Source organism: Stomoxys calcitrans, chromosome 5, assembly GCF_963082655.1.
Source record: "Stomoxys calcitrans chromosome 5, idStoCalc2.1, whole genome shotgun sequence".
NCBI classification, from domain to species: domain Eukaryota; kingdom Metazoa; phylum Arthropoda; class Insecta; order Diptera; family Muscidae; genus Stomoxys; species Stomoxys calcitrans.
The window spans coordinates 96,045,850-96,072,871 of NC_081556.1; the positions used below are offsets into that span (position 1 = coordinate 96,045,850).

Consider the following 27,022-nt stretch of genomic DNA (forward strand, 5'->3'; position numbering starts at 1 on the left):
GAACTCGGAACTACTTTACACATTCCAGGGAAACTGAAATCTGTGGGTATGCCTCTAGCGATATGTAAGCTAAGTCTTCAGGATCAGGTCCAAAGCGCAACGAGTAATACAATAGATGATCACTAGAAGGGGGTTGTGAATATTCCGAAATTATGTAGCCTAATCTAGACTTGAAGAGGTCTACCGATATGCTGTCACTGGCTAGAACATACGTCTCAGTCATTGTGCCAGGTCACTGTTTGACCGGAAAACATACAGACTTTTGGACCCAACTTGGAATCCCTATTGCAGATGGTCTTACAAGTTGAAACAGAAATAGTAGACTGTGGATTATATATTAGAATTCCGTCTCTGACGGAATGGCTTAAGGGAGGGATGAGGTTTAGGGATGTAAATATATGAACATATGAATCTAAGATAGAGAGCGGTACAAGTTGTGGCATATATTGCAGTGAAATTGACATAAACGCCTCTTTGCGAATGCGTGATGACTGTAGCATTTTCCAGCTAGAGGTCTTTGAGATAACTTGGGCAGTAGAGATTGTGCTTTCCACAGCAATAGATAGATCTAACATCTGTATCTACAGCGATAGTCAAGCAGCATTGAAAGCTCAAATTGGCACGAGTATAAGATCTAAAGTTTGGGTCGCTGTAGAGAGGATTTATCATAATCTGCCTTTATGATGGGTTCCTAGACATTGGTTTGTTATAGGAGACAAGAAGGAGGGCATACAAGCTTCTGTGAAGCGAACGGTTAAAATCGTACATAGATAGCCTGTTGAAAATGGAAAATACATATCCGAGTATGGTTATCGGAATTATAACAGGTCATAATAAGTTAAGTAAACATATGTCTCGTAATGGCATTAGAAATGATGACATCTGTCGGGGGTGTTCTGAGATTGACACCACGGTGGACAACATTCACTTTCATTGTCAATGCGCTGTTTTATGTCAAAGTAGCAACAGGATACTAAGTTCTTTTTTCTTTCAGGCAGCAGAAGAACTGAAAGGCGTAAATTTGTGCAGGCTCAGAACGTTTACCTTTTTCATTCGCAACATCCAAATATAGTCCAACTTGGTCCGTTCAAGAACTTATCCAGCGTATTGAAGAAATATGGATTGGTGCCAAATTTTAGGTCAATATCTCAATTTTTGAAAGCTTTTTTGAAAGCGGTAGCGGGGTTACAACGGACGGATAGACAGACATACGGATATCGTTAAATTATGTCAAAATTTCACAACGCAATGACGAAATGAATATACCCCCCTATCCTATGGTGATAGGCATAACTTGAATGTTCATAAATAAAATGTATGTTTTTGTTAAACTTAAAGTTTGATAAAACACTCCCACGAAATACAAACATTTAAGGCCCACATAGAACTGTTTATTTATTGACTATATTTATACCCTCCACCATAGTTTGGGGGTATACTAATTTGGTCATTCTGTTTGTAACACCTCGAAATATGCGTCTAAGACCCCACAAAGTGTATATATTCTTGATCGTCATGACATTTTAAGTCGATCTAGCCGTGTCCGTCCGTCCGTCTGTCCGTCTGTCTGTTGAAAGCGCGCTAACTTTCGAAGGAGTAAAGCTAGAAGCTTGAAATTTTGCACAAATACGTTTCTTTAGTGTAGGTCGGTTGGGATTGTAAATGGGCCAAATATGTCCATGTTTTGATATAGCTGCCATATAAACCGATCTTGGGTCTTGACTTCTTGAGCCTCTAGAGGGCGTAATTCTCATCCGATATGAATGAAATTTTGCATGAGGTGTTTTGGTATGACTTTCAACAACTGTGCCGAGTATGGTCTAAATCAGTCTATAACCTGATATAGCCGTCATATTAACCGATCTTGGGTCTTGACTTCTTGAGCATCTAGAGGGCGCAATTCCTATCCGATTTGGCTGAAATTTTGCATGAGGTGTTTTGGTATGACTCTCAACAACTGTGCCGAGTATGGTCTAAATCAGTCTATAACCTGATATAGCCGTCATATAAACCGATCTTGGGTCTTGACTTCCTTAGCTTTTAGAGGACGCAATTCCTATCCGATTTGGCTGAAATTTTGCACGGGGTTTTTTGGTATCACTTCCAACAACTTTGCTGAGTATGGTTCAAATCGGTTCATAATCTGGTATAGCTGCCATATAAACCGAACTTGGGCCTTAACTTCTTGAGCTTTTAGAGGGCGGAATTCTTATCCAATTTGGCTGTAATATTGCACGTGTTATTATGGTATCACTTCCAACAACTGTGCTAACTATGGTTCAAATCGGTTCATAGCTTGGTATAGCTGCCATATAAACAGATCTGGGATCTTGACTTCTTGGGCTTCTAGAGGGCGCAATACTCACCCGATTTGGATGAAATTTGGCATAAGATGTTTTGTTATGACTTTCATCAACTGTGCTTAGTACGACGCAAATCGGTACATAACCTGATATAGCTGTCATATAAACGGATCTTGGATCTAGACTTCTTGGGCCGTTAGAGGGTGAAATTCTCATCCGATTCGGCAGAAATTTTGTACAACGGCTCCTCCCACAACCTTCAATAGAGGGCGCAATTCTCACCCGATTTGGCTGAAATTTGGCATGAGATATTTTGTTATGACTTTCATCAACTGTGCTTAGTACAACGCCAATCGGTACATAACCTGATATAGCTGTCATATAAACGGATCTTGGATCTGCCATATAAACGGATCTTGGATCTTGGCCGCTAGAGGGCGCTATTCTCATCCGATTTGGCAGAATTTTTGTACAACGGCTTCTCCCACAACCTTCGATATACTTGTCCAATATGATCTGAATCGATATATTGCTTGATACAACTCCCATATAAACCGATCTCCCGATTTTGCTTCTTGAGCCCCCCTACAAGGCGCAATTCTTATTCGAATGGACTGAAATATTACTTAATGTCTTTTACAATGTTCAGCATTAAACTTATTTATGGTCCGAATCGGACTATAACTTGATATAGCTCCAATAGCAGTTCTTATTCATTATTCTTTGTTTGCCTAAAAAGAGATACCGCACGAAGAACTCGACAAATGCTATCCATGGTGAAAGGTATATAAGATTCGGCCCGGCCGAACTAAGCACGCTTTCACTTGTTAGGTACTATTAAATCTACAAGATATGCTCGTATACCAACAAAAGGGAGTACTGTTTGCTCCAGCAGTTTTCAACTCAAAACAGAGAAGCATATAAAAGCTTGTTATGTCACAAATGGCTTTACAATTGAATTTTTTGAGCTAAGGCTTAAGTAAGTGCAAAGTATGGCAAGCTTCAAGTATTTTTTGGGCGCAATTTTATATTTTGGCTTAGCAGCAATGGCACATGGTAAATATTGAAGAAAAATTGTTATAAGACCTAAAACTAAAAGCTCCTCTATTTGTTCAGGAAAAATGATCAACTGCTATTACGGTACATGGGCTTATTTTCGCCCAGGTGATGGAAAATTCGAACCAGAGAATCTAGATGCGAAACTCTGTACCCATTTGAGCTATGCTTTCTTCGGTATTAGAGATTCGGGAGAATTTATGTCAACGAATCCCTATGTGGACATAGATAACAGTAAGACTATTTAAATAATTCTCAACGATATGTGCAAAATTTCAGCCAAATCGGATTATATTTGCGGCCTCTGCAGGCTCAAGAAGTCAAGACCCAGATCGGTTTATATTGCAGCTATATCATGTTACGGACTGATTTAGAGCATACTTGGCACGGTTGTTAGAAGTCATTCTTCAACTGCAAATTTGCCAATTTTGATCAAGAACAATCCATTAAGGAACAGGAGAAAACTTCTCACATATCAATGAGTGAGGCTCAATGATAAGGGGCCTCCTTTTTATAGCCGAGTCCAAACGGCGTGCCGCAGTGCGACACCTCTTTGGAGAGAAGTTAAAATGGCATAGTACCTAACAAATATTGCCAGCATTAGGAGGGGAAGCCACCGCTGAACATTTTTTCTGATGGTCCCGCCAGGATCTGGTTGAAATTTTGCATATGGTGTTCTGTTATGACTTCCAACAACTATGCTAAGTACCGTCTTAATCGGTCTATAACCTGATATAACCCCATAAAACCCGATCTCCCGATTTGACCTCTTAAGCCGCTGGAAGCCGCCATTTTTGTCCGATTTGGGTGAAGTTCTGCACATTGTGTTCTGTTATGACTTTCAACAACTGTGCCAAGTGCGGTCAAAATCGGTCAATAACCTGATATAGCTCCATATAAACCGATCTCCCGATTTTACTTCTTGAGTCCCCGGGAGCCGCAATTTTTATCCGATTTGGCTAAAATTTTGCATTTAGTGTTTTTTTATGACTTCCAACAACTGTGTTCGGTACTTTTGAAATCGGTCTATTACCTGATATAGCTCCCATGTAAACCGGTCTCCCGATTTGACTTTTTAAGCCCCTGTGGGAGCTTAACAGCCTTGCAGTGTAAGAAGGAGATTAACGCCTTCTCTGAGGATGGCAAAATCCGCATCGTTTGGGTGCCGGGCCATAACGGAGTAAGTCGAAATGAAAGGGCAGACGATTTGGCGGTGAAGGCCAGAGGACTGCCGTCAATAAACTTGGTTAACCCGAAGCCTTTCGGGTCGACAGGGTAGGTGTAGGGTATTATACAGCAGGCACCGTCCCACTTTTGTCCTTTCTTACTGATTTTCTAATTAAAAATGGAAAAAATGTCAATTCAATTAAAAAAACGATTAAATCAATTATTTTTTAATTAAAAATTGGCTAAATATCAGTCACGGCCGTAATTGAAAAAAAACCGGATTCAAAAAAAAAAATAATTGATTCAATTAAAAAAATGATTGATGCAATTAATTTTTAAATTGAAATCATTTTTCTTTTCAATTAAGTTTTTAATAGAAAAAAAATTGTGATATATTTTTTCAGTGTACGGTATCACAATGGACGAAAAGTTTAAGTGACTTTCATGGCAGACTGCTACTTAAACTTATACCGAACCTAGTGAAGGGAAAATAACCCTGAAAATTGTTTTTGATGATTTCGGCAGGATTCGAACCCAGGCGTTCAGCAAATCTCTGAGCCACGGTAGCCCCCTATAATGCGGCTTTACACTTGTTGAATGCACCAAAGTCATACTTCGTGTAACTGTGTTTTCTGAAGACTTTTACCGTAAACCTCCTTGCATTAACTTCCAACCGAATGCAAGCATGTTGCCCCGTTTGGTCTTGCATGTAGATTACCACACTAAGAGGTTTGTGTCATCTTCAGCTGTTTCCCATTTTACAATTTACATATTTTGCCGGTGCCATTTGTATAAAGCTCAGAAGTCGATAAATGGGTTGGCCTTTGGATCCCGCATTGGCCCAAGTCTCCCACATTTCCATTAGGTTAGGTTAGGTTAGGTTGAAAAGAGTGTGCAGATATTAATCCGCCCCATGCCACTATGGACATATACCTAAGCCAGTGATCGGCTTGTTGTACGCTCTAAAAACTATAAAGTAACCTCTAAAAAGAAAATTTTAAGTTAGGAATTCCGTGTTACTTACAAAATCCTTAATTGTTTTTATACCACTCCCCTAAGTTGGTTCATGTATTTGATATTGTGTCTCCACCTAAGTACCGGTATCTGTTGGACGCGAAAGCTGGGCAATGACAAAGGAAATGCTCCAACGTCTCATCATCTTCCCCGCATGCCCCACACATGCTATCACTTGCCGCACCGATTTTATATAAGTGAGCTCATAGTCCTATGTGTCCCGTTCTGATACCAATAGCTATACTGACCTCCTTCTTGCTTCCTTTCAGTAATAGCTTTGTCTTCTCACGTTCTGGATCCACTATAGGATTTTCGCTGTCATACCGACCGTTACGCTGTTCCACAATGTTGCATGAGCATTCGTCGCCCACTCCCTTAACTCGGACTGCGGTGACCCGAAAGGCTTTGGGGTAACCTAGTCTATTGACGGCAGTCCTCTGGCCTTCACTGCCAAATCGTCTGACCTTTCATTTCCCCTTACTCCGTTATGGCCCGGTACCCAAAAAATGCGGATTTTGTCATCCTCACAAATGGCGTTAATCTCCTTCTTACACCGCAAGACTGTTCGTGACCTTATTGCCCTTAAGGCAATTTTACTGCCGGTAAAGATTTTCACATTCGACGTCCTCGCGTTAGCACCTCACCATTTCACGCATTCCGTGATCGCCCGGATCTCCGCCTGAACGACCGTATTATTGTCAGGCAGTCTAAAGCAGATCTCAGTCCCTGGGTTCTCAATGTATACCCCCAGGCCCACTCTGTCCTCTAGCTTTGATCCATCCGTGTAACATGATCTTCCAGATGGCAATACTCTAGGGTTCCGTCAATCAAAGACTGTGCCGATGGCAGCAATGCCTCGCACTCGACTTCAAGGTTCAGGTATCCGATCGGAAACCTCTTCCCTTCCTTCCAGGTTTCCTATCGTCGCCTCGATTATACCGCGATGGTATGAGCAGCTCCCATCCTCAATCCATTCTCCCATCGCCTTAAGTCTCATAACCGCAGTGGCTGCCTCACACTTAATCTTTATGTCAATGGGTCGTACATCTAGAATAGTCTGCAGTGCTCTAGTGGGCGTGGTCCTCATCGCTCCGCCTATGCCAAGAAAACATGTTCTCTGAACCTGTTGTATGGTCCTTATGTTGCACTTTTTCTCAATAGCAGTCCACCAAACTACTGAGGCGTAAGTAAATATTGGTCTAATCACGCTGCTGTCGAGCCAGTGGACTACCCTAGGATTCAGGCGCCATTTCGAGCCTACGGCCCGTCTACATAGTACCCAACATCTGTGAGCCTTCTCAGTACGCTCCTGAATGCGACACTTCGTATTCAGTTTCCTGTCCAAGATCACACATAACTATTTGACCTTGACAGATATCGAAAACGTCTTATTGATGAAACATTAAATTGCGTTAAATTCGCCCACCTTCGTCTTCCTCGTGAACAGGCATATTTCTGTCTTCTCTGGGTTAACATTGAGACCACTGGGTCTAGCCCAATCATATGCCATATGCTTCTGCATAGCTCGTTCGGATCCTTACCCCTTAGAAGTATTATAACATCGCCTGCGTAGCAGTCGGGTTCAAATCCCTCCTCAGTCAGCATCCGTAATAGATCATTTCTGGTGTGGCGATAAAAATGCCCAACATCTGTTAGCCTTCTCAGTACGCTCCTGAATGTGATACTTCCAATTCAGTTTCCTGTCCAAGATCACACCTATGTATTTGACCTTGTCAGATATCGAAATCGTTTTATTGAGAAAACGTGGTGCGTTAAATTGGCCCACCTTCGACTTCCTCGTGGACAGGCATATTTCAGTCTTCTCTGGGTTAACATTGAGACCCTTGGGTCTAGCCCAGTCATATGCCATATGCTAGACGCTTTCGACCCTTCTCCATAGCTCGTTCAGATCCTTACCCCTTGGAAGTTTTATAACATCGCCTGCGTAGCGGACGGGTTCAAATCCCTCCTCAGTCAGCATCAGTAATAGGTCATTTATGGTGGTCACCTATAGGAGTGGCGATAAAATGCCCCCTTGTGCCACCTTCACAAAATTTATCCACCTGCTCCTTAGCATATGGCTTATCCAGTCTCTTAGGACCGGGTCCACCTGGTACTGGTCTAAAGATTGGATCAGTGTGTCGGTCCGCACATTGTTAAAAGCCCCCTCGAAGTCAACGCATACCGCCAGTGTGAACGTTTTGGCATCGAAGGATTCTTCTATTTTATGCACAACCTCGTTCAGGGTAGTCTCCACCGACCTTCCCTTGACATAGGCGTGATGTTTGTATTTGAGCAGTTCGCTGGATGTCATACTCTTTATCTTGGTCTCCACAATACGTTCCATGGTTTTGAGTAGAAAGGACGTAAGGCTTATGGGTCTGTAGGCCTTTGGTGGCGCATAACTTGCCTTGCCGGGCTTGGGTACAAACACCACCCTTGCCACATTTCCATTAAGACTATGTGATATGCTAAAACTGATATTTTGCACAGCTCAGTCCCCAGCACCATTTCGGTATGTCCAAAGGTCGATCCCATATATTTTAACTTGTGAGATAGCACGCGAAAGCGTATTCAATACTGGTATTTAAAAGATAAATTTAAAAAATAAATAATTTTTTTAGAAATGATTAAACGCTCTATGGATTTGAAAAATATAAACCCTAATTTAAAAGTTCTTGCTGTTGTTGGTGGATGGCAAGAGGGTTCCATCAAATATTCCCGAATGGCTGCTGATTCCCAAAAACGGAAGACTTTCATACAGACATCAGTGAAATTTATACAAGATCATCATTTCGATGGATTGGAATTGGATTGGGAATATCCAGCACAACGTGGCGGTTCAGCAGCAGATAAACAAAGCTTTGTAACATTATTAAAGGAACTGAAAGAGGAGTAAGTATTGCAGAATTTAAATTAGTAAATAGTATGTCATATTTTAAAATCCAATTAGTTTAAACAAGTAAGTCGGCCGGTGCTGACTACATAATACAGTTGAACCTCGATTATCCGGCTCGCTCGGGACAGAGCTTAGCATGGAAAATCGACAAACACGGATAGTAGAAAGAAATCAATATATTCGTTCAATACCATACAGAGCTCTATGACGTTATATACATCCATCGGTATATATACGGGAGCAATCTTTTTCAAGATTGGGAAGATTATGATAGGCAGAAGTCCTCATATTGAAACATCAGGCCCTGCAGTAGCAGGTGATCCAATACCGCCCAACAAACAGGGGGTTGACGATGAATATTGGAAAGACTAGGATAAGCAAATATCCTGCTTCTAAAATATCAGGCAGTGCACTGGCGAGAGACCTAACATAGCCTAACAAACAGGGACCCGATGTCGCACGCATCACCGATTTGAAGATTCCGAAGACTAGGATAGGTAAATATCCTAATATTGAAACATTAGGCAGCGCTGCGACTGGAGTCTCAATGCAGCCTAACGAACATGGAGCCGACGTTGGTGCCATCACCTACTCCCAAGAAGTCCATTTACTTAAGATTTGGAAGACTAATATGGGCAAAGACCCTAGTATTGAAACATCAGGCAGTACAGCTAATGGAAACTCTATAAAGCTTAACGGACAGGGACCCGACAATGGAACCATTACTTACTTAAGACTAGGCAAAGAACCTAAAACGATGACATCAGACAGTGCAGTGACAGGAAAGTCAAAGCAGTCTAAAGAACAGAGAGCAGACGATGAGATCATCACCTACTCCCAAAATACCCATGTACTGGAGGACCAATGATTGAGGTAATCCAGATAAACCTCCACCGGAGTGAGACAGCTACCACGCTCTGATGGAGAAAATCAGAAAGGGCAAGATTCATATTGCCTTAATCCAGCAGCCATGAACGTCCCGGAACAAAGTTTCTGGACTGTACCATATCAACTACCAATTACTCTATGCTAACACTGGTACTCGGCCGAGGACCTGTGTTATTTGTCGTAAAAATTTTAGATATATATTTTCCCCAGAGTTGTCAACGTCGGATGAAACAGTGAGGAGACAGGGAGACGGTGAAGCATACCTGGAATCACTTTATCTGCCTTTCGACTCTCCGACACAGCCACCCACTTCGGAGCTGCAACGGCTAGTGATGAAAGCAAAACAGACAGAAAATGAGGAACTAATAGGGTGCGATGCGAACTTTCACTACATTTCGTGGGGCATTGCGGGACCAAGCCCTGGCAGAATTCTTGAATACTAACGACCTAATAACACTTAATATTGGTAACACCGCTACCTTTGTTAGAGATTAGGGAGGAGGTATAAGATGTGACGATATGTCCGGAAAATCTAATCGGTGAGGTTCAGGATTCGAGGGTCTTAATGGAACACTCTTTCTCTGACCATCGCTACATTAGGTTTAGAATAGCACGGCCAGCCCGAAGCTTCCGGAATAAGTTGAAAACCAACTGGACAAAACTCGGAAGGCTACTCAGAAGAAGACTTGGGCAAGATAATTTAGATTGTCCAAGCATAGAAGACATTGACGAAAATGTCAACAGGATTACGACTGCACTGATGGGGCCCTTCGAAGATAGTTGTACTCTTCGGGAAAGGAAATCAGCCTAAGAAAAATCCTGGACGACCGGGGAGATTCGCAATATTGGGAAAGAAGTCCGCCGACTTTTTAACGGAGCACATCGTAAATAAGCGAAAGTTTATTAGGATGTATATTACAAACAGCTAAAGGAATACAAAAAGAATACCAGAGCGGCCAAACCTGCCTCCTAGAAGCTATTCTGCGTACAGGTCGATAACGTTAATGGCGCCGTCATGATAAAAAAGTTTCTCTCAAAAACCCATGTCCAAACTGATATTTTAGTAGACGAAATAAGGGTGAGAGCAGATACAACGGAGGTCATGTTGAGGCTTTTAATGAAAATCCATTTTCCACAGGATACGACAGGACTCACCGAAATCTTGGAATAATGAAATTGATCGAAGGTTTATAATTACGGAATTAATGGTGAAGGAATCCTTGAGGAGCTTCAAACCATTTAAGTCACTCGGACCTGATGGAATATTTCCATCGTTATTACAGAAGGAGGCAGACTATCTGGCGCCCCAACTGGACAATATTTTCACTGCGTGCCTGGGCCTTGCATATACTCCGAAAGTCTGGCAGGAGGCAAAGATGCATTACGGCAGGTTTGGAATCTGTGGATCTAAAATAATCGGTCAGCAGAGGAACACCGCAAGAAGGTGTACTGTCTCCTCTACTTTGGAATTTAGCTATTAAAAATATATTATTGTCTCTGGAAGAAAAGGGCGTAAAAGTGGTGGCGTCTGCTGATGACGTGGCAATTGTAGTTAAGGGAAAGTTTCCAAGCACTCTAAGAGATATATTTCAGGAAGCTCTACGTGCAACAACGAAGTGGGTTACCGAAAGTGGTCTAGGTATAAATCCGTGCAAGACAGAAGTAGTTCTTTTCAGCAGGAGGGAGGAGAGAATGTTCCATTTATAGAAAGCTCAAAATATCTGGGTGTTTTGCTGCACAGGAAATTGAACTTCAAATCCAACATTTTGGAAGGGGCAAGAAAGGCCACTCTTGCCCTTTACACCTGCAAGAAAGCCATTGGCAAAAGTTGGGGGGTTTGGACCGCGTGTCATGCATTGGGTATATACTGCAGTTGTCAGACTTATAATGCTATATGGTGTTGTGGTCTGGTGGACGGCGCTTCAAAAGTCCACCCACTGCTCAATACTTAACCGGATCCAAAGGATGGCTTGTTTGTGCATCACAGCCACACTGAGGACGACATCATTTGAGGCAGTGAATTTAATGATACATCTAATGCCTCTGGACATTGTGGCTAGACAAATTGCAGCGACCAATGTCGTGAGACATTGATCTTGTGGCGACTACGGATACTGTGTCATCCTTGATACAAAATCCAATGTTCCAGGCAGTGTGGATTACACCCTACCTGAGCCGCTTTTTGATAAAAAGTACTGTACCTCTACTTTTGATAGAACCGATTGGAACTACGATATCCCTGGTAATAGAAGTTACCTAGACTTCTATACGGATGGTTCCAAACTAAACGACCAAGTGGGCTTTAGGGTGTACTCTAAAGATCTAGAACTGTTCATATCGAAGAGGTTACCCGACCACTGCAGTGTGTATCAAGCGGAGATCCTTGCAATTAAGGAAGTGGTGGAATGGCTACGATATAATGTCATAACGACGATTGGCATAAATATCTTCTCAGACAGTCAGGCTGCCATTAAATCCCTGCAGAACGTATTTCTGAACACAAAAACCGTCTTCGACTGTTGCAGATCTCTCAACGAGATGGCGGAACAGTTCAAAATACACCTGTTCTGAGTGCCGGGCCACAGAAATATCCCAGAGATTTGTAAAGCGGATGAGCTTGCGAGATTAGGAACTACCCTTCACATTACAGGGATACTAGAATCTGTGTGTATGCCTCTAGCGACATGTAAGCTAAGTTTTCAGGACCAGGCCCGAAGGACAACGAATGATAGATGGTCACAAAGAGGGGGCTGTGGGCATTCCAAAACTATGTGGCCTCATATAGACTTGAAGAGGTCTATCGCTTTGCTGTCATTGGCTAGAACAGATGTCTCAGTCATTGTGTCCGTCATGGCAGGTCACTGTCTAATCGGAAAACATGCTGACAGACTGAAGGTTGCCAGCAACGACTTTTGCAGTAGCTGTAGGGACATCGAGGAAGAAGAGACTATAGAACACCTTCTGTGTGTGTGTCCCACACTACCAGTTAGAAGGAGTTCCGCTTTAGGTTCTCATTTCTTTGAGAACCTGTCTCATTTAGCGGATGTGAACCTTCGCAAGTTATTGGGATTTTTAAAGCGATCTGTATGGTTCAACGGTAAGAACTAAAAGGCATCTTCCTTCTCCTGTTTCTGTGGTATCACAATGGACGAAAACGTCTATGGGAGTCTGATGGCAGACTGCCACTTAAACCTAACCTAACCTAACCTTATGGGACGAATATTTCGAGGTGTTACAAAGGGAATGACTAGATTAGTATACCCCCATCTTATGGTGGTGGGTATTATAATTCCTTTCAAATTTCTTTCGCATCCGAAACGGCCAACGAAATGATTTGGTATCGTATATGATTAATGATTGTGTGTCATATACATATTGGCCAATAGTAAGATTTACAACAACAATCATGCGTTATGATGAGTTAAACAAACAGTGCAAAACTACAAAATGTTGTGGTCAGGCGATGATATTCTAATGTAACCCTCTAAAGAAAAAATTTTAAATAAAATTTTTGGTAGGAATGAGAGATGAAATCTCCCAATTCCAGATAACGGGAAATATGCCTCTAAATGATCAATATTTTAGTATATTCAATATATTGGGTTGCCCAAAAAGTAATTGCGGATTTTTTAAAAGAAAGTAAATGCATTTTTAATAAAACTTAGAATGAACTTTAATCAAATATACTTTTTTTACACTTTTTTTCTAAAGCAAGCTAAAATTAACAGCTAATAACTGACAAAAGAAAGAATGCAATTACAGCGTCACAAGCTGTGAAAAAATTTGTCAACGCCGACTATATGAAAAATCCGCAATTACTTTTTGGGCAACCAATAGTACTGCCCCACTGAGATGAGGAGGATTTACCATTATTGATTCCTTTCTATTTCCTGCTCTTAGATTATCTCGTCTGAACTTGGAACTGGGCATTGCTGTAGGAGCTTCGCAATATACTATTGAAAAATCCTATGATGTGGCAAATATTTCCAGATATGTTGACTTCATCAATGTTATGACCTACGATTTTCATGACTTCACAGTTTTGAGTTTTAATGCTCCTCTCTGGGGACAAGGTCAAGACAATGTTGATTATTGTATTAGGAATTGGCTAAATCATGGTGAGTGAAACAGTTCAATAATGTTTAAAGGGTATTAATTACTTTTGGATTCCCCTTTCCTTTAGGTGTTCCTGCTTCAAAACTAATTCTAGGTTTGGCTTTCTTTGGTCGCACTATGGAAATGAAGGATAGCCAAAGAACTACGCCTGGCTCACCATGTTCAAATAGTGGAGACGAAGGTCCATATACTCGTTAAAGGGGCTACTTTGGCTATAACGAAATTTGCGCATTTAGATCCTCTTGGCCCAGAGTCTTTGATAGTGAGCATGGTGTACCCTATAAGTTCAAAGGCAATCAATGGGTAGGCTATGATGACGAACAAAGCATTAATATGAAATTGGATTATCTGAAACAGTTGAATCTTGGTGGCGCTATGGTTTGGTCTATTGAGACCGATGATTTTCGCGGAATCTGTGGTGAAAAATTTTCCCTTTTAAATGCTGTCAATAGAAAATTGATTGGCGGTGGCACCTTACCGACAACCAAGCCTGTAACCACCACCAAACGTCCCACCATAACAACAAGTCGCACCGTCGCACCCACAGCAATTCCACCATTTTCCTCGGTTTGTAGCCAGGATGGTTACTTTGGTATTCCTAATGACTGTTATAATTTTTATCAGTGCGTCAGTGGTAAAAGATATGACCGCCCATGTCCCGCAGGATTAAAGTTTGATATATCTTCGTTAACCTGTACTTGGCCAAATCAAGTAGAGTGTTACCACTAGTCTAATAATTGAACCTAGAAAAATAAGTTTGCTGATATCAGCAAAGAAAGTTTGCTGATATTTGCAAAGTAAAATTGTTTTACTGTTGAAGGAAACCTTACTCAATTTTTAAACTCCTAAATGTTGAAGAATTTTTGATATTTTTTGGGCACGCATTTGTTGTTTATAAATATAAATTTTATGTTGTCGTTGTATAATTAACAAAATGAAGAAATATAAAAAATTGTACCCTATCAATATGCAAATTTTGGAGGCATTTCGGCTACTTTCATCTTTTAATAAGTTGCAATCTGGCAATTTGTAATATAGAAATAAATCGGTCAGGAACGGTCAGGTGGCACTAGATGTTGCCTTTGTGTCAGAGAGTATCTTTGGAAGGATATGTGACTGAGAAGGGTTGAATGATCCCAGCTTCTTTGATCATGGTTATATTAACTTCAGCTTTGGAGAAAAAACTGCACGACTATCCCTAGTAGGCCTGAAAAGGAATTGGAAACTGTGGAACACATAGACATAATGGCTAAGCGGATCACGAAGGCCCTTAACGACTCGCTTATGTCAGCATGTCTTACAGATTAACAACTACCACCAAGGTGGACCCCAGAACTGGTTGATCTAAGTAAGGATTGCAGAAAGCTTTTTAAGAGGGCGAAATCCACAAAGACATCGCACGATTGGGACATCTAAAAGGCTGAGCTAACGACTCGCTCAGCATGTCTTACAGATAAACAACGACCACCAAGGTGGACCCAGAACTGGTTGATCTAAGTAAGGGTTGCAGAAAGCTCTTAAAGAGGGCGAAATCCACAAAAGGCAACACACAATTGGGACATCTATAAGGCTGAGCTAAGAAAATACAAAGGCGAATTTAAAAAGGTTCAGAATAAATCCTGGCTGGAATTCTGCCGTTCCGTAAGCATACCGCTGAGGCCTCTAGTCTGTGGAAGATCCTATCCTCGAAATTTATTATGGTAGGATACATTCAAAAGTCCCAGAATGTGTAGATAATGACTAAGCTGATAACACTGGACAACCATTTTCCGGGAAACTCTCCAACGCACAACGTGGCGCCTGAAGAGGTTGTCACTGATATCAAATCCAAATATGACCATTAAGAAACAGGGCAAATTTCTCACATATCAATGAGTGCTGTCCGATTCTAGTTTTAAGCTCAATGATAAGGGGCATCCTTTTTAAAGCCGAGTTCGAACAGTGTACCGCAGTACGACACCTCGTTGGGGAGAAGTTGTTAACTGTCGTAGTACCTCACAAATGTCGCCAGCATTAGGAAGGGATGACCACCGATGAATTTTTTTAAGGTGTTCTCGTCTGTATTCGAACTGAGGCTTTAAGCGTCATAAACTGACATGCTAACCTTTGCGCTACGGTGGCCTCCTCCAGCACCTTCTGATAACATTATCAACGGTCGAATTACAAGCTGTGTTCGGTAGACAGGTTCCATCGAAAGTGTCAAGAGTCAAATGTAAAAAAAATCGCTGGCGGCGAAATCAAATGAAAGACGCGAAGTCTGGAGTGAAATTTAAGGGATGAACGAGAAACATTGAGATTGATGGTAAAGCTTTATTGACTTTTTACATTTTTATACAAATTAAATGCATACGGAAGTGCCTTGAAACAGCATTGCAATAATCTTATATATAACAAGTAAAAGCGTGCTAAGTTCGGCCGGGCCGAATCTTGGGAACCCACCACCATGGATTCTGCTATAATATGGGAACTATATCTGGTAATAGACCGATTTGGACCGTATTTGGCATAACAGAACACTATATGTAAAATTTCAGCCAAATCGGATAAACTTGGCGAATTGTAAAAACTCAAGAAGTCAAATCGGGAGATCGGTTAATATGGGAGCTATATCATATTCTTGATCTTACTTGGCACGGTTATTAAGAGTCATAACAGAACACTTTGTGCAAAATTTCACCCCAACCGGATGAAAAGTAAGGCTTACATGGAACTCAAGAAATCAAATCGGGAGATCAGTTTATATGGGAGCTATATCAGGTTATAGACTGATTTAGACTCTACTTGGCACAGTTGTTGTAAGTCATAGCGTAACCCCATATGCGAAATTTCAACCGAATCGGTAACCGAATTGCGGTTTCCAGGCACTCAAGAAGTCAAATTGGGAGATCGGTTTATATGGGAGCTATATGAAGTCATAGACCGATTTATACCGTGCTTTTCAAAGTTGTTGAAAATCAACACCACATGCACAATTTCAGCCAAATCGGACAAAAATTGCGGCTTACAGGGGCTAAAGAAGTCAAATCGGGAGATCGGTGTATATGGGAGCTATATCAGGTTATAAACCGATTTGGCCCGTACTTAACACAGTTATTGAAATTCATAACAGAACACTATGTAAACAATTTCAGCCAAATCGGATGAAAATGGAGGCTTTCAGGGACTCAAGAAGTCAAATCGAGAGATCGGTTTATATGGGAGCTATATCAGGTTATAGACCGATTTAGACCGTACTTTTCACAGTTGTTGAAAATCATAGCCAAACACCACATGCACAATTTCAGCCAAATCGGAGAAAAATTGCGGCTTGTAAGGGCTCAAGAAGTCAAATCGGGAGATCGGTGTATATGGGAGCTATATCAGTTTGTAGACAGATTTGGACCTTACTTGATACAGTTGTTGAAAGCCATAACAGAACACCGCATGCAAAATTACAGCTAAATCGGACAAAAACTGCGGCTTCCAGGGGCTCAAGAAATCAAATCGGGAGATCGGTTTATACGGGAGCTATATCAGATTATAGACCGATTTGAACCGTACTTGGCACAGTTATTGGAAGTCATAACAGAACACTATATTCAAAATTTCAGCCAAATCGGATAAATATTGCCACTTGTAAGAACTCAAGAAGTCAAATCGGAAGATCGGTTTATATAGGAGCTATATCCAAATCTTTTCCGATATGGCCCATTTGCACTTCCTAATTACCTACATCAATATTAAATATCTGTGAAGAATTTCAAGCGGTTAGCTCCACGCATTCGTCAGCTATCGTGATTTCGATAGACGGATGGACGGACATTGGTAGTTATACTTAGACGTCGAGACGATCAAGAACATATATACTTTATGGGGTCTTAGAAGAATATTATGAGATGTTACAAGCGGAATGACTAGATAAGTATACCCCTATCCTATGGTGGTGTGGATATTAATCTGTCCCATGGCAATGTATAAACACACCTAAGCCAGTAATCGGCTAGTTGTGAGTTCTAAATACTACAAAGTGTCTCAAAAAAGAAAGAAATCTAAGTCAGGATTTATTATTCAGCGCTACCTACAAAAACCCTAATATTAAATTTGTTTATAACAGACTCAAAAACTGCTAAACCGATTTTCATGAAATGTTCACTGATGGTAGAGTTTGAGAACCGGTAAAAATAGGTTACTACATTTTTTGGTTTCCGAAGGGGGGCGGACCCTCCCCCTTACCCCAATTTTCAAAAACGCCAAATCTCGGAAATGGGTGCACCGAAATTTTGTATGCCACCTCATGGTACGAAATTAGTATAAAATTTTGGGGTCAACTAACTTGGGGGGGATGCGCCACCTCAAAACCCACCCGAACGGACATTCTTACCGACTGGCGCAATATATTGGGTTGCCCAAAAAGTAATTGCGGATTTTTTAAAACAAAGTAAATGCATTTTTAATAAAACTTAGAATGAACTTTAATCAAATATACTTTTTTACACTTTTTTTCTAAAGCAAGCTAAAAGTAACAGCTGATAACTGACAGAAGAAAGAATGCAATTACAGAGTCACAAGCTGTGAAAATATTTGTCAACGCCGACTATATGAAAAATGCGCAATTACTTTTGGGCAATCCAATAGGTATCAAATAAAAGGTATTTAAGAGTAGAGTAGGAAATGTGTTTGGAAGTTGAGATAAAAATGTTACCCTTACTGTCGGGGGGGGTCCCCCAGCCCCAAAAACAACACCCTACAGGCCACTTTAACCGCTTTGGGCAATATGTGTATCAAATGGGAAGTATTTAAGTGTAGAGTACGTACTTGGCATACAAATGTCATCATAAGTGTTGCGGGGGTTGCCCACCCCAAAAAAACCAACCAGCAGGACACTTTTACCTCTTTAGGCAAGATGACTATCAAATCAAAGGTATTTAAAAGTACAGCATAAATCTGACATAAAAGTGTATTCCTTTGTATCTGAGGCGCCCCCAATCCCCCAAAAATCTCTCAACAGGACATATTTACTGATTGTGTGTTTGGAAGTTGAGTACACATCTGAATTTGGTCCCAGGTCTCTATGGGGCCTCTCCAATCCCAAAAACTCCTAAAACGGGCATGAATGTCCAATGTCACAAAATGAGTATAAAATGAAAGGTTTTTGAGAGTTTACCACGAATTGTATGTAAAGGGTGATTTTTTTGAGGTTAGGATTTTCATGCATTAGTATTTGACAGATCACGTGGGATTTCAGACATGGTGTCAAAGAGAAAGATGCTCAGTATGCTTTGACATTTCATCATGAATAGACTTACTAACGAGCAACGCTTGCAAATCATTGAATTTTATTACCAAAATCAGTGTTCGGTTCGAAATGTGTTCATTCACCGTAACGTTGCGTCCAACAGCATCTTTGAAAAAATACGGTCCAATGATTCCACCAGCGTACAAACCACACCAAACAGTGCATTTTTCGGGATGCATGGGCAGTTCTTGAACGGCTTCTGGTTGCTCTTCACTCCAAATGCGGCAATTTTGCTTATTTACGTAGCCATTCAACCAGAAATGAGCCTCATCGCTGAACAAAATTTGTCAAAATTTGAACACATTTCGAACCGAACACTGATTTTGGTAATAAAATTCAATGATTTGCAAGCGTTGCTCGTTAGTAAGTCTATTCATGATGAAATGTCAAAGCATACTGAGCATCTTTCTCTTTGACACCATGTCTGAAATCCCACGTGATCTGTCAAATACTAATGCATGAAAATCCTAACCTCAAAAAAATCACCTTATACATATTTGGGACAGAGTCTGGGACCGGCCCACTCACCTAATACGCTTCAAAGAGATGTGTAGTTCGATCGGGATAACATGGGATTTAAACGAAAGGTCTATGACAATAGAGTTTAAATATAATGTTGCGACAATAAAGGACTCAAATAAATTGTCTTTTGGGTCTTAGCGTCGGGGGGACCGACCCTTACCTCCCAATAGAATGAACACCAAACTGTCATGTAGGACTACCGAGAAAATATTATACTCAAATGAAAGGACGTGTCAGAGGGCAATCCTTATGCTCGTTATCTCTTTTAAGGCAAATAAAGAATAATGAATAAGAACTGTTATGTTAGTGAAGCTATATCGAGTTATAGTCCGATTCGGACCATAAATGAATTGAATGCTGAACATTGCAGAAGTCATTGTGTAATATTTCAGTCCATTCGGATAAAAATTTCGCCTTTTAGGGGCTCAAGAAGCAAAATCGGGAGATCGGTTTATATGGGAGCTGTATCAAGCCATTGATCAATTCAGACCATATTAGACACTTATGTTGAAGATCATGAGAGAAGCCGTTGTACAAAATTTCTGCCAAATCGGATGAGGATTGCGCACTCTAGAGGCTCAATAAGTCAAAATCCTAGATTGGTTTATATGGCAGATATATCAGGTTCTATACCAATTTACTCCATACTTGGCACAGTTATTGGAAGTCATAACAAAACGCCTCATGCTAATCGGATGAGAATTGTGCCCTCCATCGGCTCAAGAAGTCATGATCTAAGATCGGTTTATATGGCAGCTATATCAGGTTATGAACCGATTTAGATCATGCTTAGCACAGTTGTTGGAAGTAATACCAAAACACTTCAAGCTAAATAACAGCCAAATCCGATAAGAATTGCGCCCTCTAAAAGCTGAAGAAGTCAAGATCCCAGATCGGTTTATATGGCAGCTATACCAGGTTATGTACCGAACCATATTTAGCACAGTTATTGGAAATGATACCAAAACACCGCGTGCAAAATTTCAGTCAAATCGGACTAGAATTGCGTGCTCTAGAGGCTCAAGAAGTCAAGACCCAAGATCGGTTTATATGGCAGCTATATCAAAACATGGACCGATTTGGCCCATTTACAATCCCAAAAGACCTACACTAATAAAAAGTATTTGTGCAAAATTTCAAGGTCCTAGCTTTACTCCTTCGAAAGACTGCTTTCGATCGACAGACGGACGGACGGATGGACGAAGGGACGGCCATGGCTAGATCGACATAAAATGTCGCGATGATCAAGAGTATATATACTTTATGGGATCTTAGACGCATATTTCTAGGTGTTACAAACAGAATGACGAAATTAGTATAGCCCCATCCTATGGTGGAGGGTATAAAAAGGAATAAAAAATGATACATTAAGGCCGATCAGTATAGAATAGGACAGCAATAAAAGATCTTTGGTAGTAGAAAAGACTTTTTGCCCTCAAATTGTGATAGACATAGGAAGGACCTGTGGATTTTTAAAAATTTGCTATCCAGAAAGGTAGCTTTGAAATATAATTTTGAATGTGGATAACCAATACAAAAAAAATTAATTTGCGTTGATATTTCCAAACAAAATCTTGCTCTATCACGAGGCAGATATTATTTTATGAACCCATGAAAAAAGGGGCTCAAATCTAATATCTGTTTTATGGCCAAGTGTTTTAGGGGCGACTAATCTCATATTTGATAGTAGAAAATGGATTTTATATCCAATTTTTAGACCAAGTGTTTGCGGGTAGTCTCACCGCATAAACTCCCCCTAAGCCAATTGCAATTGCGATGCTGATATTTTTTTAGGGCTATGTGCGTGGGTGGCCGCCCCACTCTCAAACTGAACATGTTTGTGGCTTATGGCAAAAAGGGGCTCAAATCTGATTTCTATTTTATGGCCAAGTGTTTTAGGGGCGACTCATTTCATAACTCATCTCATCTCCCCTGAACGTGTGGTTCAGGGTATATATACCGACTATAGCAACATGTAGCTCTGATATCCACTTTCGGGGCAAATGGTTTGGCTACTTCAATTCACCAACATAACCAAGGGAATGAAGTAGATCTAACATCCAAACTTCAATGGGCGGACCCTCCCCTTACCATATTTTCAAAAACGCCATGGGTGGGGCGATTTATGCGAAATTTAGTTTGTTTATAATAACTCAAAAAGAGAAATTTGGTATATTTATTTAAGGTGGGATGGGATCTAGGGCGGCCCATCCCCAAAGCCCGCCGAATTAAAATTTTAACCAAAAATGACAATTTTAGGCTCAAATGATAACAACAACACTCCCATACCGGAGATATTTACCGACCATAGCAATATAAGGCTCAAATGGAAGAAATTTCGTAGTAGAGCACCAATATGAAATCTGAAAGGCCATCCTAGCACCTCCAAACAGGAATTTTTTCCTGATCGTGCCAGTATAGAGCTCAGATAAAATAAGAGAGTTAAAGAAGGCGCAGCGGAGCGGGCCCTGTCCAGCTAGTTAGTAATAAAGTAATGATTCGCTGGCGTTGCTTAGTACCCCCAGCAACCCCCCGTTTAAACAAAACCCCTGTTAATCAACCTACAATGGTTTCTATATTGGCCTAAAACTGAGTTTTCCTGCTTCTATTTCTATTTTATTTTGCTAGAAACAAAACAATTTTTTTCTTTTTAATCGCAGACCATTCTTAGCATAGTTTGTAGCACCTTTTACAGAACCCATTTATCCGGTGCCAAAGAAATAGTTTTTCAAGTAAATATACACTTACCCGTTATTTTGTGTTGTTGTGCTTGGTGACTTCTGGTTCGCAATCGAATGTTGTCTCTTGCCGTTTCATTAGTGTGACATCAAAATAAATAAACACTCATTTACTCGCCCCATTGTGAATGATCAAATTTCTTACACACCGCAAGTTTCCTGCAAATATGTAAAGCCCGTGTCATTGTAAATTTCATTTTCCATTCCATTCTATTCCGTTTTCACTTTCCAACGACACTATTCCACAAATGTATTTGACACAATCAACAGACTCCCATGACAAAAAGAGAGTTAATGAGAGCAAACACCTAAATGGAATTTACATACACATGTACATATTGTGTTGTTGTTGTTGTCGCTGATTTTGTTTTTGGGCAGCATTCAATTATTATTTTTTTCCTTTTCCTTTAAGGGGCTTTCGAACTAAACACTAATTTTTTTAGCAACACACCAAAGAGAAAGAGAGCACACACTATCCGAAATTTGCTTTGTGTTGCAGTTGGGTTTCTTCTTTTAATGCTAAACACTTTCGGACACAAACACTTCAAACCCTTTTATACAGTTACCCACACACTGCAACGAACTGTTTTAAAATTTTGTACAGCAACTGCTTTGGTGAGTTAGCAAACGAAGAAATACACTCCCGACCGAATGCAAGAAGGCGTTTTGTTAAAAACAGTCGCAATTTTTGCCAACAAGACTCTAAGAACAAATCACACACATAAACACAAACAAATATATGTATGTTGTTGGCTGCATTCCATTGTTGATTCCTTTAAATTAATTTCAACAAATGCCCGAATAGAACCAACCCGCCGCGCATAACCAAATAAATAGAAGATGCGTGCGCGCCGATCGCTCAAACAAAACTAAGGCAACATAGCCAAAGTAAAATCGTGACACCATCGTAATACAACAACAATGTTAAGAGCCCCAAAATCAATAAGCCAAGAGCATACACGTACTCACAATAGGACATTGTCATTTTCATTATAAGGTGAGTGAAGAAGAGCTTTCGCTAAAACTCAGTTGCTCAAGGTTCAGTGTTACCAGATTTAATGTTATATTCGAATTTTTGGCGTTTTAATAAATCGACATTTTATGCACCCAAAAAAAAAAGCCCAGAAGGGTTTTCCTTATAGGGGAAAAACTAGGACTTCAATGAGAGGTCATTGTGAATAGAATCCAAACAGAGCACACAAAAACATTGTGGGTCAAGTTGGCACAGGAAGGCCGTGTGAACCTTGCATTCGATTTGGTATATAAATGGCTTGATATTGAAGCAAAATTTAGATTGATTAAAAGTTAGGAAAGCAAAAGTATTTAAGTTTTCTTATTTTATGTTTATTTTTGCAAAAAAATCAATCGTTTAGTCCAAAAAACTTTTTTTTGCATATTGAGAGAACTAAAAATACTTAAAGAGAGTTTTTCAGAGTAAGGTCCACAAAAGCTGTATTTTTTACCCCATTTCACTGAAATTTAAAACAATCAGTTATTGTAAGCCTCTTGTCATCCGACCCAAGTATAGTTCAGATCGGACTATATTTGGATATAGCTGTCGTATAAACCGATTTGCCGATAAAGAATCTGAAGCCCATGTAAGCTTTATTTATAACACGATTTCGCCGAAATTTGAAACAATGAGTTATTTGAAGCCTTTCGCCATCTGACCGAAATATTGTAAAGATCGGACAATATTTAGATATAGCTGTCATATAGACCGAAATGCCGATCAAGGGTCTGAAGATCATAAAATCTTTAATTATTTCGCTTAAACACGAATCAGTGAGTTGTCTAAAGCCTTCCGCCATGTGACCCAAATATTGTTAAGATCGGACGATATTTAGCTATAACTGCAGATATAGAGCGATCTATCGGTTAAGAGTTCGACCCCATAAAGTCTTTAATTATTACCCGATTTCGCCTAAACGTGAATCATTGTGTTGTCTTAAGCCTTCCGCCATCTGACCCAAATATTGTAAAGATCGGACGATATTTAGCTATAACTGCAGATATAGAGCGATCTGTTGGTTAAGGGTTCGAGCCCATAAAGTCTTTAATCATTACCCGATTTCGCTTAAACGTGAATCAGCGAGTTGTTTTAAGCCTCCCGACATCCGACTCAAATATGAATCAGATCAGACTATATAGATATAGCTGTCATATAGACCGATCTTTCAAAGTAGGGGCTCCCACATCCCACAAAAAGCGGAATTATTGCCCCTATTTAGATATAATTATGGATATAGTAGTGGAGCTATAATAAAATAAGATGATTATTAAATTCTTGTTGGAGGGTATCCACGCATTTTCACTTGTTTTAAATGAAATTAAATTGACATATAAAAGGATTTTCTGTGGTATTATAAACAAACTAAATTTCTCATAAATCGCCCCACCCATCTCCGAAATGTGCCGGTCCCAGACTCTGTCCCAAATGTGTTTATCAGATTCCTAGTCAACTCTCAAAGAACTTTTATTTTATGCCCATTTTGTGACGTTGGATATTCATGCCCGTTTTGTTGTTTTTTGGGGTTGGAGAAGCCTCGTAGATACCTTGGACCAAATTGTTATTACATATGTACGCAACATCCAAACACCTTTCATTTGATCCCCATATTGGCCCAATCGGTAAATATGTCCTGTTGAGGGGTTTTTGAGGGTTGTGGAGTGCCTCAGACACCAAGGAGTAAATTTTTAAATCAGCTTTGTTCTATACTTATAAATACCTTTCATTTCATATCCATATTTTCCCAGTTGGAAAATGTGACCTGCTGGAGGGTTTTGAAGGGGGGGGGGGGGGGGGGGGGGGAAGCCCCTCTGACATCAAGGAATACGTTTTTATGTCAAATTTGTACTCTACTTTAAATACCTTTCAATTGATACCCACGTTGCCCAAAGCGGTAAAAGTGTCCTTTAGGGTGGGGTTTTTGGGAATGGGAGACCCCCTCGACACTTAGTGTCACATTTTTATGCCAAGTTTTTACTCTACTCTTAAATACCTTTCATTTGATACCCATATGGGTTTAGGGATGGGCAGTCCCCCAGGTTATTTGATCCAAAACGTTTATACCAATTTCGTGTTTTTGGGGTACCATAAGGTAGCATACAAAATTTCGCTTAAATCGCTGCACGCATATCCGAGATCTTTTTGAAAAACAGACAAACACACAATCAAACAAAGAAATAAACAAAAAAAAACAAACAAAGCGCAACATTTTATATATCAGATTCGTTTTCTACTCTCCAATATCTATCATTTGATACTCACATTGTCCCTATCGGTCCAATTTTGATTTTGGGTTGCATTTTTGGGGTAACGTGCGAGGATCCGCCCCCTTCCAATACTAAAAAATTATATTGCCTATATCTCCTTCCGGACCATATTTATAATCTACTCCCGAATACCTTTCATTCGAGCCCCATATTGTCATTATCGTCCAATAAAACTATTTTGGGGGGTTTGGGCGGCCCCCAATTACTTGGACCAATTTTTATACCCTCCACCATAAGATGGGGGGTATACTAATTTCGTCATTCTGATTGTAACTACTCGAAATATTCGTCTGAGACCCCATAAAGTGTATATATTCTTGATCGTCGTGAAATTTTTTGTCGATCTAGCCATGTCCGTCCGTCTGTCCGTCCGTCCGTCCGTCCGTCTGTCGAAAGCACGCTAACTTCCGAAGGAGTAATGCTAGCCGCTTGAAATTTTGCACAAATACTTCTTATTGGTGTAGGTCGGTTGGTATTGTAAATGGGCCATATCAGTCCATGTTTTGATATAGCTGCCATACAAACCGATCTTGGGTCTTGACTTCTTCTCTAGAGTGCGCAATTCTTATCCGATTGGGATGAAATTTTGCACGATGTAATTTCTTATGATTTCCAACAATTGTGCAAAGTATGGTTCAAATCGGTTCATAACCTGATATAGCTGTCATATAAACCGATCTTGGGTCTTGACTTCTTGAGCCTCTAGCGTGCGCAATTCTTATCCGATCAGAATAAAATTTTGCACGACGTGTTTTGTTATGATATCAAACAACTGTGCCAAGTTTGGTTCAAATCGGTCTATAACCTGATATAGCTGCCATATAAACCGATCTGGGGTCGTGATTTCTTGAGCCTCTAGAATGCGCAATTCTTATCCGATTAGAATGAATTTTGGCACGTAGTATTCTGTTATGATATCCAACAACTGTGCCAAATATGGTTTAAATCGGTGCACAACCTGATATAGCTGTCACATAAACAGATCTGGGGACTTGACTTCTTGAGCCTCTAGAGGTCGCAATTATTATCCGATTTGCCTGAAATTTTGCACGACGGATTCTCTCATGACCATTAACATACGTGTTTATTATTTTACTTCTTGAGCCCACAAAGAGCGCAATTCTTATTCGAATTGGCTGACATTTTACACAGGTCTCCAACATAAACATAATTTAACTGTGGTCCAAACCGGACCATATCTTAATATCGCTCTAATAGCAGAGCAAATCTTTTCTTATATCCTTTTTTTGCCTAAGAAGAGATGCCGGGAAAAGAACTCGACAAATGCGATCCATGGTGGAGGGTATATAAGATTCGGCCCGGCCGAACTTAGCACGCTTTTATTTGTTTAATATGAAATTCGCACTCTACTCTTGAATACCTTTCATTTAAGCCCCATATTGTCCCGATCGGTTCACTTTTATTTTGGGGCCGTACTTTTGGGGTAAGGGGGAGGGTCCGCCCACCTTCCGATATCAATAAATTATATAACCTATTGCTCCTTCCGGACCACTCCCCACAAACTGGGAAAATTTCAAAGAAATCGGTTCAGCCGCTTTTGAGTATTTACGGAACAAACAAATTTACAAATCATACAAACAAATAAACAAACAATCACAAATTCATATTTATATGTATAGAAGATTACAAATTGTTAAATAAATAATAACTGCTACAAGAAGATTGGGTGTGTTTTGATTTAGTTTACAATTTTGGTCGAAAAAACTTTTTTGTAGTGGCAACACTGAATCTCACATCAGTGCCAACT

At 40.3% G+C, this 27,022-nt stretch overlaps 1 protein-coding gene across 1 annotated transcript in view; it reads left to right on the top strand.

The window, feature by feature from the left end:
• The window catches only part of LOC106089403 (probable chitinase 10), a 35,816-nt gene extending 21,644 nt beyond the window's left edge, over positions 1–14,172 (top strand). The window contains 5 exon segments of the mRNA XM_059369878.1: positions 3,177–3,282; positions 3,403–3,593; positions 8,165–8,435; positions 13,228–13,445; positions 13,511–14,172. Coding sequence (XP_059225861.1) covers positions 3,177–3,282; positions 3,403–3,593; positions 8,165–8,435; positions 13,228–13,445; positions 13,511–14,172 — 1,448 coding nt within the window.
• The last annotated feature ends 12,850 nt before the right edge of the window (positions 14,173–27,022 follow it).